Source organism: Lycium barbarum, chromosome 4 (genome assembly GCF_019175385.1).
Source record: "Lycium barbarum isolate Lr01 chromosome 4, ASM1917538v2, whole genome shotgun sequence".
Classification (NCBI taxonomy): domain Eukaryota; kingdom Viridiplantae; phylum Streptophyta; class Magnoliopsida; order Solanales; family Solanaceae; genus Lycium; species Lycium barbarum.
Genome location: NC_083340.1, coordinates 149000219 through 149016595, shown reverse-complemented (window position 1 = coordinate 149016595; position 16377 = coordinate 149000219). Strand labels below are relative to the sequence as shown.

Genomic DNA, 16377 nt, shown 5'->3' with positions numbered 1-16377 from the left:
TTTTTAATTATACAAAAATCTTAGTCGTATTTGAATCTATTGTCAAGCACCGGCCAATGGTGAATGTAAACGTGTTGTTGTGTTCCTGAAACAATTGTTCCACTTGTTACGTTCTTCCAAGTGTCATATTTGCTTCACAAAACATACCATATCAGATTTTGTAGGATATTTATTTCTAGACATAATCAGAGGAGGGTAAAAATTCGCTGCCTAGCTAAACCTAACCCCTAGCCGAAACCCTAGTAACAACCTTTCCTTTTCCGGCAACAATGGCCGTCACAGCCGAGGGTGCCCAGTTATCTTTGACACCATTGTAACGTTCATAATTCTCTACTCTGATGTCCTATCGACGAGCGATTTGTTGCATTGGAAATTAGACTCGGTGAACTTCATTTTAGGCTTTTGATATACCTTAAAATTCCTTATATACCTGGAGATATACCCCTCCAAAATTGACCCAAATTCTGTCCTTAATTCTGCCAACTTTTTTCAAATTTTCGACAAACTTATTTTCTTTGATTTGGTTGATCCTGGAATCTTCCAGAACTCCCCCTACATGCTATTTATCATTTATTATACTTGATAATGGTCATGTTCTCGTCTTTCAAGGTTGTCCTTCCCGATTACGACTTACGAGATCGTAATTCATCTTTTACTCCATTGTTACGTACTTTTCATGGCTTGTACCTTCCAAAACTTTATGGGATGCCTCCGATACTTCATAGCTACGGTGAAATATGTGGTATGCTCATGCTCTGAAAGTGCAGGGTGTAACAAAAAAGGCCATGGCCAGTCTATGGGTCTAAATTTTCATAATTTATCGGGTCTTTGTTCATTGACCACGCTGGATATTAGTGACTGCAACATTTCAGACGGAAGCATTTTATGTAATTTTGGGTTCTTACCGTCTTTGGTGAGATTGAATCTTGAAGGAAATGATTTTTCCAATATTCCAGCTGCAAGCATCAGTCGTCTCATTCGACTTGAATTCCTTGCATTGGGTGGTTGTAAGAGGCTGGAGAGTTTTCCAGAACCTACTGCAAATATACTAGAGATATATGCTGATGAATGCACATCTTTGAAGAGCATTGATCAATTAACCAAATATCCAAGGCTGCATAGAGTTTCACTCACAAAATGTCATCAACTTCTAAAAAATAAATGTCACGCCTCCATGCTTGATTCGCTGTTGAAGCACATGCTCAAGGTAAGTAACCATGTATGCTTCCAAGCCACAATTTACTGACATGAAAAGAAAAATACTTATAATGAAAATGTACTACTCCAAGTTCACATACGAATCTGGGAATAACAGTCCTTTGATGGCGCATGCAGGGACTATCGATAACGAAATGCAGATTTAGTATTTTCCTCCCTGGTGTGAGTGGTTTACGTACAATAACTCGGGGACTGATTCAATCTCAGTGCCCCTGCCCAAAGAATGGCAGACACCCACATTCATGGGTATTGCTATCTGTGCTGTTTTTGATATTATAACTCCTTCAATTTTTAATAATATTACGATCATGAAAACGTTCCAAGAACTCGCAATGCAGTGTAGGCTCACAAGCCATGATGGCTCATGCAGCCGATTCAGATCTTGTTTCGGTTGGATAGGAAGCGAAAAACCTCAAGATTTAGGCAACATTTTTCTAGGCTATGTGTCAATTGATTGTGATTTGTTGAAGGTACTCAAGGATTTGCTTTTGAATCCTAAGAACTGGAGTCAGTTTGAGTTTGGTGTATATGATATTAATAAGATTATGCTGATCAAAGGTTTGGGGCTGGGTTTTGTGTACGAGAATGATATCAATGATCCAAAATGAGATGGACAACACTTCTAAAGTTTTATAATACGTGAATTTTGTTCCTACTGTTTCATTGTTTTCATTTTTCTTTTTGTAATTTGTTTAATTGTCATAATAACCTAATAATGGCTACTGTATATATCTTGTGTGTGATATTCAATGATAGTGAGGAATCCCTGTAGCAATTGAAGTCATTTGTGATACTCAAGCAAGTGCATCCAAATAGAAGAATAGCAATACCACAAATACGATACTAATATGGTTCATATATACCATTCGTAAAATATCCCACAAACATGAAATAATCACCGAATTTAAATACTCCTAAATTACGCAGTCATACTCATACTTCATATAGATAATAGTATAAATGACATTATTCATATGCATCACTCCTCCAAGAAGCGCATAGCATTAAGTTTTTGATGTTCTCCATCTTCAATGGGGAAGTAACTGCCACACTGCTAGATCTTGTTCTCCATTCTTTCAACAGCCCGAGTCACTGTGGAACTGAACGGGATTGGACAAGCACATGATGAAATTGATACCAATTTAGGTTATCCATGCAGGTCATCCATCTGTTTAGAACAATTAGAAAATGAATGAGTAGAAACAATAAATATAAACCCCTTACAAGCTTCATAAGCTGTTACATGCGAAGAAAGAGGCCGGTAGCCTAATGAAGATGGGTTCTTCCGACTAACCTTCAGGGCTCCTAGAAATATTTCACTTAGAACATGAGCGGACGAATCAGGCGACAGCCCTTGCAAACCAGTACAGGTTTTCCCGCTCAACTTCTGCACTGGTACTTGAGAATTTGGTAATTGCTAGTCAGAGTCTTCGTAAACTTCCCCATCGTCAGAAAGCTCATCAAAAGCTCGAACATCAAGCTGATAGCGGAGAAGTCCTCCAATGCCACCAAAACCTCGGCAAAACTGAGATCCTTCTTGTGACTTGTTGGTGACAAATTCCAGACTGCAACCAAATCTCCTGTACTCGTTAGCAAACCACTCAAGCAGCGACAATTTATCCTGAGCCTCTAATTCGGCATTTGTATCGGGATCACGGAAGTTACTCTGGTCAGCCTCCTGGTCCTTGTTCAAGTGTTTGACAACAGTTTCTCCAGAACTGCTATTTTTCAGCACATACCTCGTAATATCCAGATTTTCCCACACAATAAGTGTCTCAATAGCACCCATTTCCAGAACTTTTAACGTATCATCAACCCCAAAGACGTACTTCCCAGTGTCCTGACTAATTTCCTCAAAGTACTTTCCTATCAACTTCTTCTCTTGTATAAACTTCACATTAGCTAAGATCTCAGCAGATAGCTCAATTGCTTGGTTGAAACCGTTTTCACCTCCATAAGAAACATCAACCACATTTAGAATCTTAGCCTGAAGACGAGGATCAAACATATCAGACTGACTGAGCTCTGTTTTAAAGTCAGCAGATCCAGCTAGTATCAGGCCGGAGACATTGGGCTGGCTGGTGGCAGGATTTATATAAAATTGGGTTGCAAGCTCCGCTGTCTTTCTCACATAGTTGTGTCGTTTCTCCATCCGAAGACGAGCAAAACGCAAGGCTGATTGTCCTCCCCTCCCGTGTTTTTTGGGCAGATCAACACTAAACTTATGAAGGACCTCTCGGGTGTTTCCACTCAATGTCCCAAAAAGAGTCCCATTCCCATCCATCACAATAAATCCAAATTTGTCATCAGATTCCAAAAGTTCATTCAGGGCTTCTGTGTGGAACTTGTTATCACAAAGATAAAGTGAGGCATTAATGGGCTTGAAGGGCTCAAAATCAATTGTAACCTTCTTCTCTTTCCCATCATCAGTCACAATTGTTCCAGTGTAAAGGACAAGCCCATTCGGAGGAACCTTGTTGTAGAGTTTAAGCCTCTGCTGAGCAGATGTGATTGCACCAAGCACAGATTGGCGATTCACCCTGCTCTTAATATTTGATGCAGTTCCAAACTCATCTCCAAGCATCTTGGTAACACGAGATACTTGATCACGGGGAGGCATGATAAGTGAAATCATGCTAGTGCCATTGCCTCTAGCAGCTTCCAGTGCCTTGATAAGTTTTTTAATCTTCCATATTTCAATGTTCTTATCACTCTCCTGACCATCCGACATTGTATAAAGAACTGCAGTTCAAACAGAAAAACATCAAATTGGTAGTACACATAAGATACAACAGCTTCGATCTTGAAGAGACTAACCAAACACCTGTAACATCCATACAGCACCATATAAGTTATGCAAGAAACAGGAGCATTTACATTACTGTATATCAAGGAACTTGGTGAAAAGGATTCAAAAGGTCAACATATTTCTCCTTGATATCAAATCGACTTAAGGAATAACAAGGCATGCTTACATAGAGGTTTTTTTAAAAAAATTCACTTCAAAATAAAGGATAAATACATGACTGCAAAACAACAATCCCTGGGGCAAAGAATATCCTAACCATAGGAAGCTCAAATCAAGTTCTACTAAAACCAATATATAGGAGTACCATTTTTTGTAAGGATTTAATTGCACAATAAATCTGTTGAAGTTCCATCTCAAACTATTACTCCTATTACTGCTAGATCATGAAATGCAACATTGGAAAATCATTTTTTGTTCAAAGGAGTAGGCATAGGAACCAAAGTAAGTTACGAAACAATCGGACATCCTCCCTTACACAACCAATATCAAATTTATGAATGATCTTCGAGAATTGTTATCCTTTAAAAATTGGCCTAGTTTCACATGGGATAATGTACCTTATTAAGGGCTCGTTTGGTTGGGGAACAAGTTATCCCTTGATAACTAATCCCGGGATTGTTATCCCACCCTCTATGTAGGATAAAAAAACACTACAATCCCGGGATTAGTTATCCCACGATTTTATCCCAACCAAACGTGGGATAAGGTAGTACTAAATTTTTATCCCATGACTATTTTTGCTTATCCACCATACCAAAAATAACCTTTTTACAATATTTATCATATAAAAAACTAATTTTTTTTTAATCAAACTTCTCGAATATAAATTTCACGCAACTCTAGATTAATCTTCCGAACGAATCTACATATCCCTCTTTCAATTTTAGCAATTTATTTAAACAAATAGTGAAAAATTAACCAATTTCTTATCAAGATCCAATTGAAAATACACCAAATTAACTGAACATAGAAGGAATTAAACTGTTAAAACTCAAATACTTAGAAATTTTAAATAAACAATATGCAAGGACCATACGCACCACAAAAAAATCACTTTTTTATAATATTTATCATATAAAAAACTATGTTTTCCTAATCAAACATCTTAAATATAAATCTATATCTCCCTCTTTCAATTATAGCAATTTTTTAAACAAATAGTGAAAAATTATCCAATTACTTATATAGATCCAATAAAAATACACCAAATTCAAGCATGAATAACAAAAGCTAATACTTTATCCAATTACTTATATAGATCCATATTTCCAGAAATAAAAACTAATACTTTATCCAGTAAAACAAAAAATTCAAGCATGAATTAAAAAAAAACTCAGATTCAACAGCAAATTAATGAGTAATTACGGAACATACCTTAGATTAGAGAAGAAAGAAAGATTTCTTGTAAAAGGGTGGTGTAAATTTTGAGATAATTGGTAGTGTAGGGGGTTTATTTGTGAGAATTAGGGCAACCAAATATTTAATTTTCTTACTTCTTTCACCACTGAAGTTTGTTAAAAGTACTTTTTGGTACTTTGGGTTCTATTTAAATTTTTATGGTCCTTTGTTGTTTTTATATCGGGAGAACTGCCCCCGGAAACACTTTGATAAATTAAATTTTGGACAGGAAGTCTTGGCAAATTATTTTGATATAAATCTTTAATACTACTCCTTCCGTCCAAAATGATTGTCCTCTTTTGATTTGGTACAAATTTTAAGAAAATTTAAAATGTGTGATCCAAAACAAGCCTTAGATATTTGTGTGGCTGGTTAAATTGTTTCTAAATAAGGGACAATATTTTTGGGACAGACTAAAAAGAAAAGGAGAATAATCTTTTTGGGACAGAGGTAGGAGTGTCAATGGGACGGTTCGGTCGGTTATTTTTAAAAACTTATACCATCCCAATTTTTCGGTTATTTTACTTTATATAATCAACATTAGACTTTTCAAAACCGTCTCATTATCTCGATTTTTCTTCGATATTGATACGGTTCGATTAATTTCCGGTTATTTTAATTTTAAAGTGTCACCTAAAAATGCACCCTTATTAAAATGTAACGACACAGATCTCCACAAACCTATTTGTAGCACACCATAAAATAAAGCTTCAATTTATTTCTTCTGAAATATTTAATGTAAAAGCTATTAAAAACTACACAAAATAATTAAACTGAAATGTGTTATATCAAGTAGCAAGACAACAGCGATAGCATCATCATGACGTGAATCCCTCACTAATTGACCAGGGAGAAGAGTAACTTGCCAAAGACAACAATGTTGATCAATTGAGCCAAAACAAACATCAGCTTATAAGCCACTGAAACCACAAGTTGAATTTGATACATATATATTCAGTGGCGAAAATTCTTTTTTATATTTGAAACATAACTTATAAAATATATTTTATATATTCAATTTAACATATTTGTAATATATAAAATATATTTCATACATGTAAAGCTATTCGGCTCGGTTCGAGATTTTTTCAATTTTTTTAATAAATTAAAAAGATCACCCTAATTGTTCGGGACGGTTTTAAGCTTAAAAAAAACACGGTTTTATTGAAAAAAGACTATAAATTGATTCAATATGGTTAGGTTGATTGGTTCACTTGATTTTTCATATTTTTTTTAAGGGGGTACTTCTTATTAAGGAATGAGTTTCATTACTTTCGTGCTTGAATGGGGAATTTTAAGATTCATTGTCCAAAGAAAAAGAAATTTGGTAACTAACCAATATCCAATTAAATGTGTTACGTTTTGTGTGGAATGAATGCAAGCAAGCTCACTATATATTTTTATGCTATCTCTTTTGTTTACTTCACCAAATGTTATTTTATTTTTGTACTTTCCTTTTATGACTTTTGCTTTATTTATGTTGGATGATTTATTAAATCAACAAAATTGTCATTGGGACCACCAATATAACCTTGCTTTTAAAAAAAAATATTTTTATTTAAAATCTAACTTCTAACTTTTTTTATACGAAGTCATTAATTATTATTTTATTATTGATTTGTTCTAAGAACTCCTTTTCAATTGATAATATAGCTAATTTATTCAATTTATCTTGAGACATTGTTGATCTTAGATAAACTTTTATCAATTTTAATTGAAAATCTTCTTACGACTAAGGCAATAATTTCATATATATATAACACATTTTAAGGAAAAAATGAGACCCCAAACGACTGTTTTATTGGTCTTATAGTCGAGTCACCCCCGACTATCAATATATAAAAGTTATGTACTTTGCATATGAATCAATCCAATAATTCTTTAGATTATGAGAACAACAAACTTCACTTGTAGAAAGTAAATTCCTTTATGACATTTAAGTTTTGAGAACTGATTAATTTGAGCTCACTATAACAATAGGTAAATCTTCGTAGCAAGCTTGACATGATAATATGAAAAATAGAAAAGTAACATGCTATAATTGGTTGAATTGATTGAATAGAGTTCTTTAATAATTATGCTAGTGCGAGGTACATATTTCATAGTAGGAGGTAGCATTTATTCGGTAGATGCGTAATCTCTGCACACCAATGTTTAATTCTTCACACAATAACTTTTTTTTTCTTTTACACAATAACTTAAATCCTTTGCTCAAACATTTTTTTTTCTTTTTGGCTTATTTCAATAGCAAAACTTGTGCGGGGCACTTGTTGCCTTGTTGGTATCACTAATAAATTTTCTGAAAAAGGATAACTAAGTACAGGACAGGATAATTAGTTAATTACTCTTCATCGTCCAAAATACACACATACATTTAGAATCGCCGATTTTCGAGGCAAAATATCCCCGTAGAAGACCTTTGGATAATTTCATCATTTTTACTGTCTCTTGGATTACGTAGAATTTTCCTTCCTTGATACATTGAAATTTCTTCATGCATGCATGCATGCAGAATAAGTTTTGATTAATGCAAAAAATCATGCATTTTTTGTGCTGTGTAACCACCGTGGATGACAAAAACACGGTGGCTGTACGTCATCATCGTCCGTCCAAACCTTCCTCCAAACTACACAACACCTTAATTAGCAAAAACGACAAAAATGTTGAAATATCCAGTGATGATAATTTCGGAAATGGAATATGTGGAATATTATACAAATGGGTACATTTTGGTAGAGGATGGAGGCCTCGTTGGTTTGTACTTCATGATGGTGTGCTTTCCTACTATAAAATACATGGACATAATAAGATTGTGATTGTGATTGATTCTGAAATGGAAAAAGGTTTCAGAGTCATAGGGAAGAAATCATTTCGTTTCATCAATAACTACAAAAATACTCATTCCAAATCCCTCCATCAACCATCAGGTGAAATCCACCTCAAGGTATCTAATTTTTTAGATGATAATGTTCCTTTGATAACATATTATGGTTTCCCAATGGTTTTGGGAATACAAGATCAAAATATCTATAACCTCTGTCCCAATTATGTGGCACAGTTAAAATTTTGAGAGTCAACCAAGTTTTTATTTGATTGAAATTTTTTTTATGACTTTTAAATATTTTAAGTTGTTAATTATTGTATATTTTATATTAGTACTTTTTTACATAGCTTTCAAATATATAAATTTTATTTCAAAAAATTTATAACTTCTATGTTGGAATTCAAAGTTTGAATCCCGAAATTTCAACTTTGTCGCAAAAATTGGGACAGAGAGAGTAATTTTTATCTTAATTCCAATATGAATCCTTAAATTATTAAAGAACGTACAAAACTTATATATTTAGAAAATGTATAGAAACCATGATGTTTGGCCTAGTGTTCAATGAAATGGGTTGAGAACCATGAGGTATCAAGTTTAAATTCTAGCAGAGACAAAAACACTAGGTGATTTCTGTCAATCTGTCCTAGCCTTGGCGGATATAGTTACCCGGTACCTGTTGCTAGTGGCAGGTGGCAGGTATCTCATGGAATTAGTCGAGGTGCACGCAAGCTGGCCCCGACACCACAGTTATCCCAAAAAAACCAATGTATAAAAAAGATGCTACTCCCGGTGTTTCATTTTGTAGGTGTTTCATTATAGAGCCTAAGAAAGAAAGAATGAGTTTGGCATATATGAAAATATCCTTAATTAGTAGTGCTATATATGTAATGATGTTTATATGATCATTAAAACATGTTATTAAGGGTAAAATATATGGAAATATGTCATTCTTTTTTTAACAGACTAAAAGAGAAAGCGTGCCTCATAGAATGGAACAGAGGGTTTATAAGTCATATCTTTTTTCACTAAAACAATTTTAAAAAATTGTATGAGAAAGTGGAATCATTTGAAATAATATAGAGGAAGTTTTGTTCATGGATTGGTGGATGAAACTTGTCTACCAAGATCATGTTTTTATTTGTGAGATTAATTTTAATTTTGGGTTGGATATTCTACTTAATACTACAGTCTATATAGGACTCATCAGTAATGGGAAGTTGCTCAGATGATAGGAGGTTCTTGATAATTACTGGGAAGAAGAAGCTGCAGTTGAGGGCAGAGTCAAAAGAGGACAGGTTAATATGGTTGGAAGGATTGTTTGCAACAAGGAAGACATATTTAACAAGTGATTTTGTTCATATGCCTAGAGTGAACAATAATTGCTATGTCGCAACTAGGGAAAGCAAGATGAAAGGTTATTCTCTATTACTTTATTTTGCTCTTTACTTGGTTTTCTCATGGCTTATGTGCTGTTTCATACATTTAGTATAAGAATTGGTTTTGACATTTAAGTAATGATAAGCGAAAAATTGTTTCATAAGTTCTTTGCAACCATAAAATTATGGTCTTACTTTTGGTTCCTTTAAATTCGAGTTTCCTATGTTATTTCTAAAAGCGGATTTAGCCTTGTTTTCAGGTTCACATTTTCCGTTTTGGAGTTTCTTAGTTTAACTTGCTGCCTGTACTACATGGAGAAAGTTCTCTAACAACTTTGGTTTCTTCAAGTATTTTCAGGAGGAAATACAAGCGGATGGGTTGAAGAGCATTACAGGCAGGAGGAAACTGATGATGATGTTCACACCGATAACCTATATTTTGATGCTGAAGAAGTTCTTTCTTCTTGTTCCTTGAGAACCGCCGAGTCTTATGATGAAAGCTCATCTTCTGACTCTGAGAATGAGGATGTTCATCCATCTGAAGATGGTCTTAGTTCTTTTATGAGATTTGTTGAATGTGACTATCCTTACATAGAGCGAAGAGAAAAATTGCCCGAACCAGTTGAGGAGGAGAAGGGAATAAGCCTTTGGTCGATGATCAAAGATAACATTGGGAAGGATCTAACTAGACTTTGTCTTCCTGTGTACTTCAACGAACCCCTCTCTTCTTTGCAGAAATGTTTCGAAGATTTTGAGTACTCTTACCTTCTTGACCAAGCATATGAATGGGGGAGAACGGTGAGCATTTCATTGAGAATACAATGTGTTGTATAGAGTAACGAGCTGTAATCTATATTCATAACAATATTTTGCTAGGATAACCTGAAATGCTTTCATGGATTGAAGAAAATAATATTATTAGATGACATATTAACATGAGTATTGACCTTAATCTTCTAACTTGTCCTAAGTTCGTCTACCAGTAATTTGAACAATTATTCTAGTGAAAAGATATATTCCTTGGTGGCCTTCTATTTGTAGAAGCTAAACAAAGCCAGCTGATAACTTTCTCTTAAAAGGTTAATTAACCCTTAAGTAGGTGAAAATCAGCAAGTTATGAACTTTGTTTGGTTTCTTACTGTAGAACTTGTTCCTTTTAAGTTCTCGCATCTATATTGGACTCAATATTTTCCACCTTGTCCATTTGAGATGTTGATTGCTTTGAACATTTTTTGTAGGGAAATAATCTTATGAGGATGCTTAATGTTGCAGCATTTGCTGTATCTGGATATGCTTGCACAGATGGTAGAAAATTCAAGCCATTTAATCCCTTATTGGGCGAGACATATGAAGCTAATTACCCAGACAAGGGACTGCGTTTCATCTCAGAGAAGGTACTCTTAGTAGCAGCACGAAATGGTTCCTTTTCCTCGTTGTACATATTATGTTCTGCCTCTGATCTTGTAGATTTTGACTACCTATTTTCGTATGGAAAAAAAAGAGCAAATAAAAAAAAACGAAACTGTTTTCAATTCCAAACATGTATCTGAATCATTGAATTTCATTGTAAGAGTCCTTCTTTAGCTAAAGGCTATATGTCTCCGCGCTTAAATATCTAAGATGATGTGTGTATGGGACTAGGTTTTAAAATGCAGCTACCAAGTATAAAATGGAGCTAAATTACTAAGCCAAAATAGTGTTCTAAATTTTACTGGAAAACCACCTTGTGTGTATTCCCTTATAGTTTCTGCAGTTAAAACAAAATATTACCATAAGTTTGCTTTTGTAATTTTTCTCCTTCCTCTTTTATGCCTCCAGTTAGACCAAATGAGATACATCTTGCGAAGGGAAGAACTAGAGTGGGGAAGGAGGAATAAAGTGGGGAAGGGGGAATAAGGGACACACAAAAGGTGAGAATAGAAACCTTGTGTTGATAAGATTTTGAGAATAGAACTGCATGGTGAACTAGTTAATTTAAGGAAGCTTCTTCGCACTGTCCAAAGAAATAGCATTGTATTCCTTTTGTTTTATGTATTGTCACATTCCAAGAGGGCATAGTTTTTTTAAGCTTTTTCTTATGTTAACTATCATTTGTCCGAGTTCCTTGACCTAGTGAAGGTAAAGGTTTCATGAAACTAATGGCATAGCTTGATGGATCTCATGCTTTCTTTTCTCAAACGAAATGACATTAAAGTTCAATAAAGTGTTCTTTTTTTCTTGTTGACATAGGTAAGTCATCACCCCTTGATTCTTGCATGCCACTGCGAAGGTCGTGGTTGGAAGATGTGGGGAGATACCAATTTAAAAAGTAAATTTTGGGGTCCATCAATTCAACTTGATCCAGTTGGTGTCCTTAACTTAGAGTTTGATGATGCAGAAGTATTCCAGTGGAGCAAGGTATGTGTATTATAATAAGTGATGACACTGCAACTCCTTGTATCATTCTTGCTGAACTGTTAAAACTTATACTATCAGGTAACCACTTCAATCTACAACCTCGTTTTAGGGAAACTCTATTGCGACCACTTTGGTACGATGCATATCCAAGGAAGCGGTGGCTACTCTTGCAAGCTTAAATTTAAGAAACAGTCCATTATTAATAGAAATCCACACCAGGTGAAGTACCTCCACATTATCGATGTTAATATTCTTCGTGCCGGCTAATTAGTTCAATAAAATGTGCTCTTTTTTATCACTCTTGTTACTTTTTATGCTCCATAGATGAGACAACTTTATAGGCTCATTTCACAGGGCCGTGTTTTTTCTCTATTAACTAAACACACTTCTAGTTAAGGCAGATATTAAGATGTAATTTCTCGGAGGTTCCTTCAACTGGAACTAAAATTTTCCTCCTTCTACGTTTTCTTTCAAGAATTTTTCCATTCTTGAATATAATAAATCTGAACGATTCCAATATGCTATTACGTATCTTTCAAATTGTGGTCCAATCTCATGAATGCATATTGCTGTAGAATTGTGTTTATCGAGTTCAGTGTTCACTGCCTTTGGTTGTCTCATAATAATGTCTACTTTTAAAACTTTTTTACTTTTCTTTTGTTTATCAGTAACAAACCAAAAATTTCATCCATGGAGTCTACATATATTTCTTTAGACACATCAAATCCTAGTTTTAGCAGTTCTTGATCAGAACTGATCCTTTGATTTGGTTTGGCAGCTCTATGCTATGACTGTATTATGTTTTTCTAAGAGGATGATTAAAGCTTCACAAATAATCTGCATACTAAGATTTTACATTGCAGGTACATGGACTTGTACAAGATAAAAGTGGGAAAACAGTGGCAACTATGTTTGGGAAATGGGATGAAAGTTTGCATTACTGTAATACTTCGATGGATTTAGGGCAAGATATGGAGTATTTGCTTTGGAAGCGGAGTAAACCATCAAATTTTGAAACGAAGTACAACTTTACAAGTTTCGCAGTCACCCTTAACGAGCTCTCTCCAGATCTTGAGGTACTGTAGTTGATAGTCCTCTCCATAACCAGTACTTCTGGTTTATGCAAAATCTATTTATAGTTATACTATTCTTTTGCATTATAATACATATGTTGCCATCAATTGCTGTTAACAGGAAAAGTTGCCTCCGACTGATTCAAGGCTTAGACCAGATCAAAGACTTCTTGAAAACGGAGAATATGAAACTGCTAACTCAGAAAAGTTACGACTAGAACAGAGGCAGCGTCAGGTAATGCAGCTAGTTTCATGAATTTATACACAAATTATTAAATTAGATGGTTCCTCTTTGTGTGCTTTATTCGTAGCTGAGTGAGAGCGATAATCGCCTATACATGGAAAACCAAAATTTTGCGCGTACTGATAATATAAAAAGGAAGGACATAAAACTAAAGCAATGAACTGTCAACAACAACAAATTACACCTCAGTCTCAAACAGGTTAGGGTTGGCTATATGAATCCTCATTTCTCCATTTAAACTCAACTCGCGTCATCAACATTAAAGTTGTCATCATTATAGGAAACTTTTGATATCTGTGATTATCAAAATTTAGACAAGTTTCCTATGAAAAATAGAACAAGAGAAAAGAAGAACAGCAATGCAAATACTCTAGTTATTCGACTGCCATCCTAAGGATTTAGGAATGTTAGTTTGGTTGGAGTACAAGTTAGTTCCATTTTCTCAGTCAAAAACCAATCAAGGGACCTTTATCCCAGGGGCGGAACCAGAATATTTGATAAGGGGGTTCAAGAAAATTAAAAAATAAACACGCAGTATTGAAATGTCAATCCTTGATTCAAAAGAAGCCTTACAACATCAACTGAAGCAGTTAAGCGGAGCCAATACTCATGCTTAAATTGAGAATCTTGCCTCACAAGTGCAGATTGAATAGATTGTTCTTGTCGCACTAGATCTTCACAATTCTTTCTTGCCTGATTATGAATGCTATTTCCGCCATGTTTTTTAAGAATCTTTTTTTTTTTTTTTTGCCAACTCCTAAACCCTATGACCGAAAATACATCACCCCCTCCTTGATGAATATTATCGTTTGCAAATAGATAGCAATTCAAACAAAAGACTTCATCTTTACTTTCACTATACTCTAACCAATTAGAATACTCACTAAACCACTGAGGATTAAAAAGACACATGTCTCTAGAAACTTTTGTTTTAGGATACTCTTTAAGCCGAGGTTGACAAGGACCTCTCCTAAGGTATTCTCTTCGAATGACATCACGATGAATTGGATGAAAGTCCAAAATTTGAGTTCTTTCACCCGGATCATGCTTTAAAGAATTCAAATTAAATTCCTGAGAAGAAAGCAATGGTACTTTTGAGTGGTTGACATTTTCTTCTAGATTAGGTTGATCATGAGAATCCAAGCTTGATTTTGGAACTTTGGTAAAATAATTCTTCACTGACTTTTGAGACTGAATTATAATAAAAAAATTAGTTAGAATTAAAGACACAATGTCAATCTTAAAAGTCAATAAAATAAAGCCTATTTAAGAACATCTAACTGTGAGAATAAAAACTCAATCTTGTATATAGCAATACAGCAAAAAAACAATTAGTAACCTTAACTCCTTAAGCATATCCCATTTCAAAAACTCTACCAAATGTCTCAATAAGCAAGAAAACAACTTAACCACAATCCAACACACATAAAAGGGAATTGATTACTAAATAAAAATCTACACTTTGATTCTTTTGTTAGCTAAAAATAAATATCTAGAAGACCAATTTTGCAAACAAACAATATTTAAAAATAAAAACAATCAAGGCTTGGGTTCATGGATGGAAAATGGGTCAGCTACCCATTTCACAAAATGGGTTGATTAACAACTAACAAGAAATACTAATGGATTTATTGTGATTTTGAGTATGATTAAAAAAAAAGAGGGGAAAAAAAAAAGAAATACCTTGGAATTGGAAGCCATGGGCCAAGAAGAAATGACAGAGTAGGAACCGCAGTAGTCAGTAGAACAAATGAACAATGTTAACACTTATGAAATTAGGGATTCTATATCCCAGCCAAATGACCCACGTTTTTTTAATAATAATAATAATAATAACAAATGAACAATGTTAACACTTATAAAATTAGGATTCTATATCCCAGCCAAATGACCCACGTTTTTTTAATAATAATAATAATAATAATAATAAATAAATAAAGTGACGTCGTTTTTTTTAAGGGACTGGCCGACTGGATGAAAAAATTAAAAAAATGTGTCATTGCCAAGAATTGAACCCGTGACCACAGGCTCAATCACAAGCGCCTTATCCACTGATCGACAATCTCCATTTGTTAAGGGGATGCAAAAATAATATTTGTACATGAATAAAAAAAATCACAGTATATATATAGTGCAATTTTCCGACGAAGGGGGTTCGGTTGCCACCCCTCGCACCCCTGTAGCTCCGCCCCTGCTTTATCCCACAATAGTTATGAAGTCTTGGTACGTGAAACAGTTAAGATTATTGGTATTTACAGCTCAAAATATTTGCCATTACATCATACTGAAGTTTCATAAGAGTTTGCATAACAAGTATTGTCATGCAGGCATCAAAGATGCAGGAAAAAGGCTGGAAACCAAGGTGGTTTACAAAGCCAAAAGGTAGTGATACATATCAGTATAGAGGAGGATATTGGGAAGCTAGAGAAACTTGTAAATGGGAATCCTGTCCACATATTTTTGGTGAAGTTTCTGAAGAGATTTGACTCTTTTACTCCGTTTTGCAATTTTAAAGCAGTAATGGACAGGCAAAAGGGGATACGGAATAAGATGTTAAAAATAAAGTACAGAATGTAAATAGACATAGACTTAGGCAAAATGTAAATGGATATAGTCATATAGTGTTGGAGGCAAATAACACTACTTGATTTCTTCTCATTTGTTCAAGCCTTAGTGGATAGAGTTATCCGATACCTGTATTGTTGGAAGATAGCAGGTACTCCGTGAAATTAGTCAAGATGCATGCAAGTTGATTCGGACAACACGGTCATTTAAAAAAAAAAAAAAAAAGCGTGTGTTTGGCCTTTTACTTGTACTATATTCTTCTGTAGAAAGTTTCTTTTATTCTTCTTTTTAGGTTTTCCAAGTCCACCCTGTTGAATATGCCCCAAATCTTCCTTGAAATTCAAGGAACCATTGTTCTGTTCTATATCTCGAAACTATTTACTTCAGATCATAAGATGTCAGGAAGTGCAACTTTTATTTTCTATTGTACAAACTTTACTACTACTCAAAAACATTATTTTCTAGTGACTCTT

At 34.4% G+C, this 16377-nt stretch overlaps 3 protein-coding genes across 3 annotated transcripts; 2 read left to right on the top strand and 1 right to left on the bottom strand.

Annotated features, from left to right (window-relative positions):
• The first annotated feature begins 120 nt into the window (after positions 1–120).
• Positions 121–1894, top strand: LOC132637047 (uncharacterized). Its single transcript, XM_060354198.1, has 2 exons — positions 121–1207; positions 1336–1894. Exons 1-2 carry the CDS (start codon positions 677–679, stop codon positions 1495–1497), a joined length of 693 nt encoding a protein of 230 aa, XP_060210181.1. The 5' UTR covers positions 121–676; the 3' UTR covers positions 1498–1894.
• A 127-nt stretch (positions 1895–2021) lies between these two features.
• On the bottom strand, positions 2022–5570 carry LOC132637044 (eukaryotic peptide chain release factor subunit 1-3). The gene is made up of 3 exons (XM_060354196.1): positions 5402–5570; positions 2513–3960; positions 2022–2386 (listed from the first exon to the last, which is right to left on the bottom strand). The coding sequence occupies exon 2, from the start codon at positions 3947–3949 to the stop codon at positions 2636–2638; it is 1314 nt and encodes a 437-aa protein (XP_060210179.1). The 5' UTR covers positions 3950–3960; positions 5402–5570; the 3' UTR covers positions 2022–2386; positions 2513–2635.
• Positions 5571–7557: 1987 nt separating this feature from the next.
• Positions 7558–16369, top strand: LOC132637043 (oxysterol-binding protein-related protein 1B-like). The gene is made up of 9 exons (XM_060354195.1): positions 7558–8369; positions 9447–9663; positions 9984–10423; positions 10864–11019; positions 11855–12022; positions 12101–12241; positions 12886–13098; positions 13217–13330; positions 15667–16369. The coding sequence occupies exons 1-9, from the start codon at positions 7953–7955 to the stop codon at positions 15823–15825; spliced, it is 2025 nt and encodes a 674-aa protein (XP_060210178.1). The 5' UTR covers positions 7558–7952; the 3' UTR covers positions 15826–16369.
• The last annotated feature ends 8 nt before the right edge of the window (positions 16370–16377 follow it).

Excerpts from the sequence above, each read along its gene's own strand:
- LOC132637043 (XM_060354195.1), top strand. The coding sequence starts at position 7,953 with ATGCAAAAAATCATGCATTTTTTGTGCTGTGTAACCACCGTGGATGAC. Across the intron at positions 11,020-11,854 it reads TGCGTTTCATCTCAGAGAAG|GTAAGTCATCACCCCTTGAT; the intron begins GTACTCTTAGTA and ends TTGTTGACATAG. Across the intron at positions 13,099-13,216 it reads AGCTCTCTCCAGATCTTGAG|GAAAAGTTGCCTCCGACTGA; the intron begins GTACTGTAGTTG and ends TGCTGTTAACAG.
- LOC132637047 (XM_060354198.1), top strand. The coding sequence starts at position 677 with ATGGCTTGTACCTTCCAAAACTTTATGGGATGCCTCCGATACTTCATA. Across the intron at positions 1,208-1,335 it reads TGTTGAAGCACATGCTCAAG|GGACTATCGATAACGAAATG; the intron begins GTAAGTAACCAT and ends TGGCGCATGCAG.
- LOC132637044 (XM_060354196.1), bottom strand. The coding sequence starts at position 3,949 with ATGTCGGATGGTCAGGAGAGTGATAAGAACATTGAAATATGGAAGATT.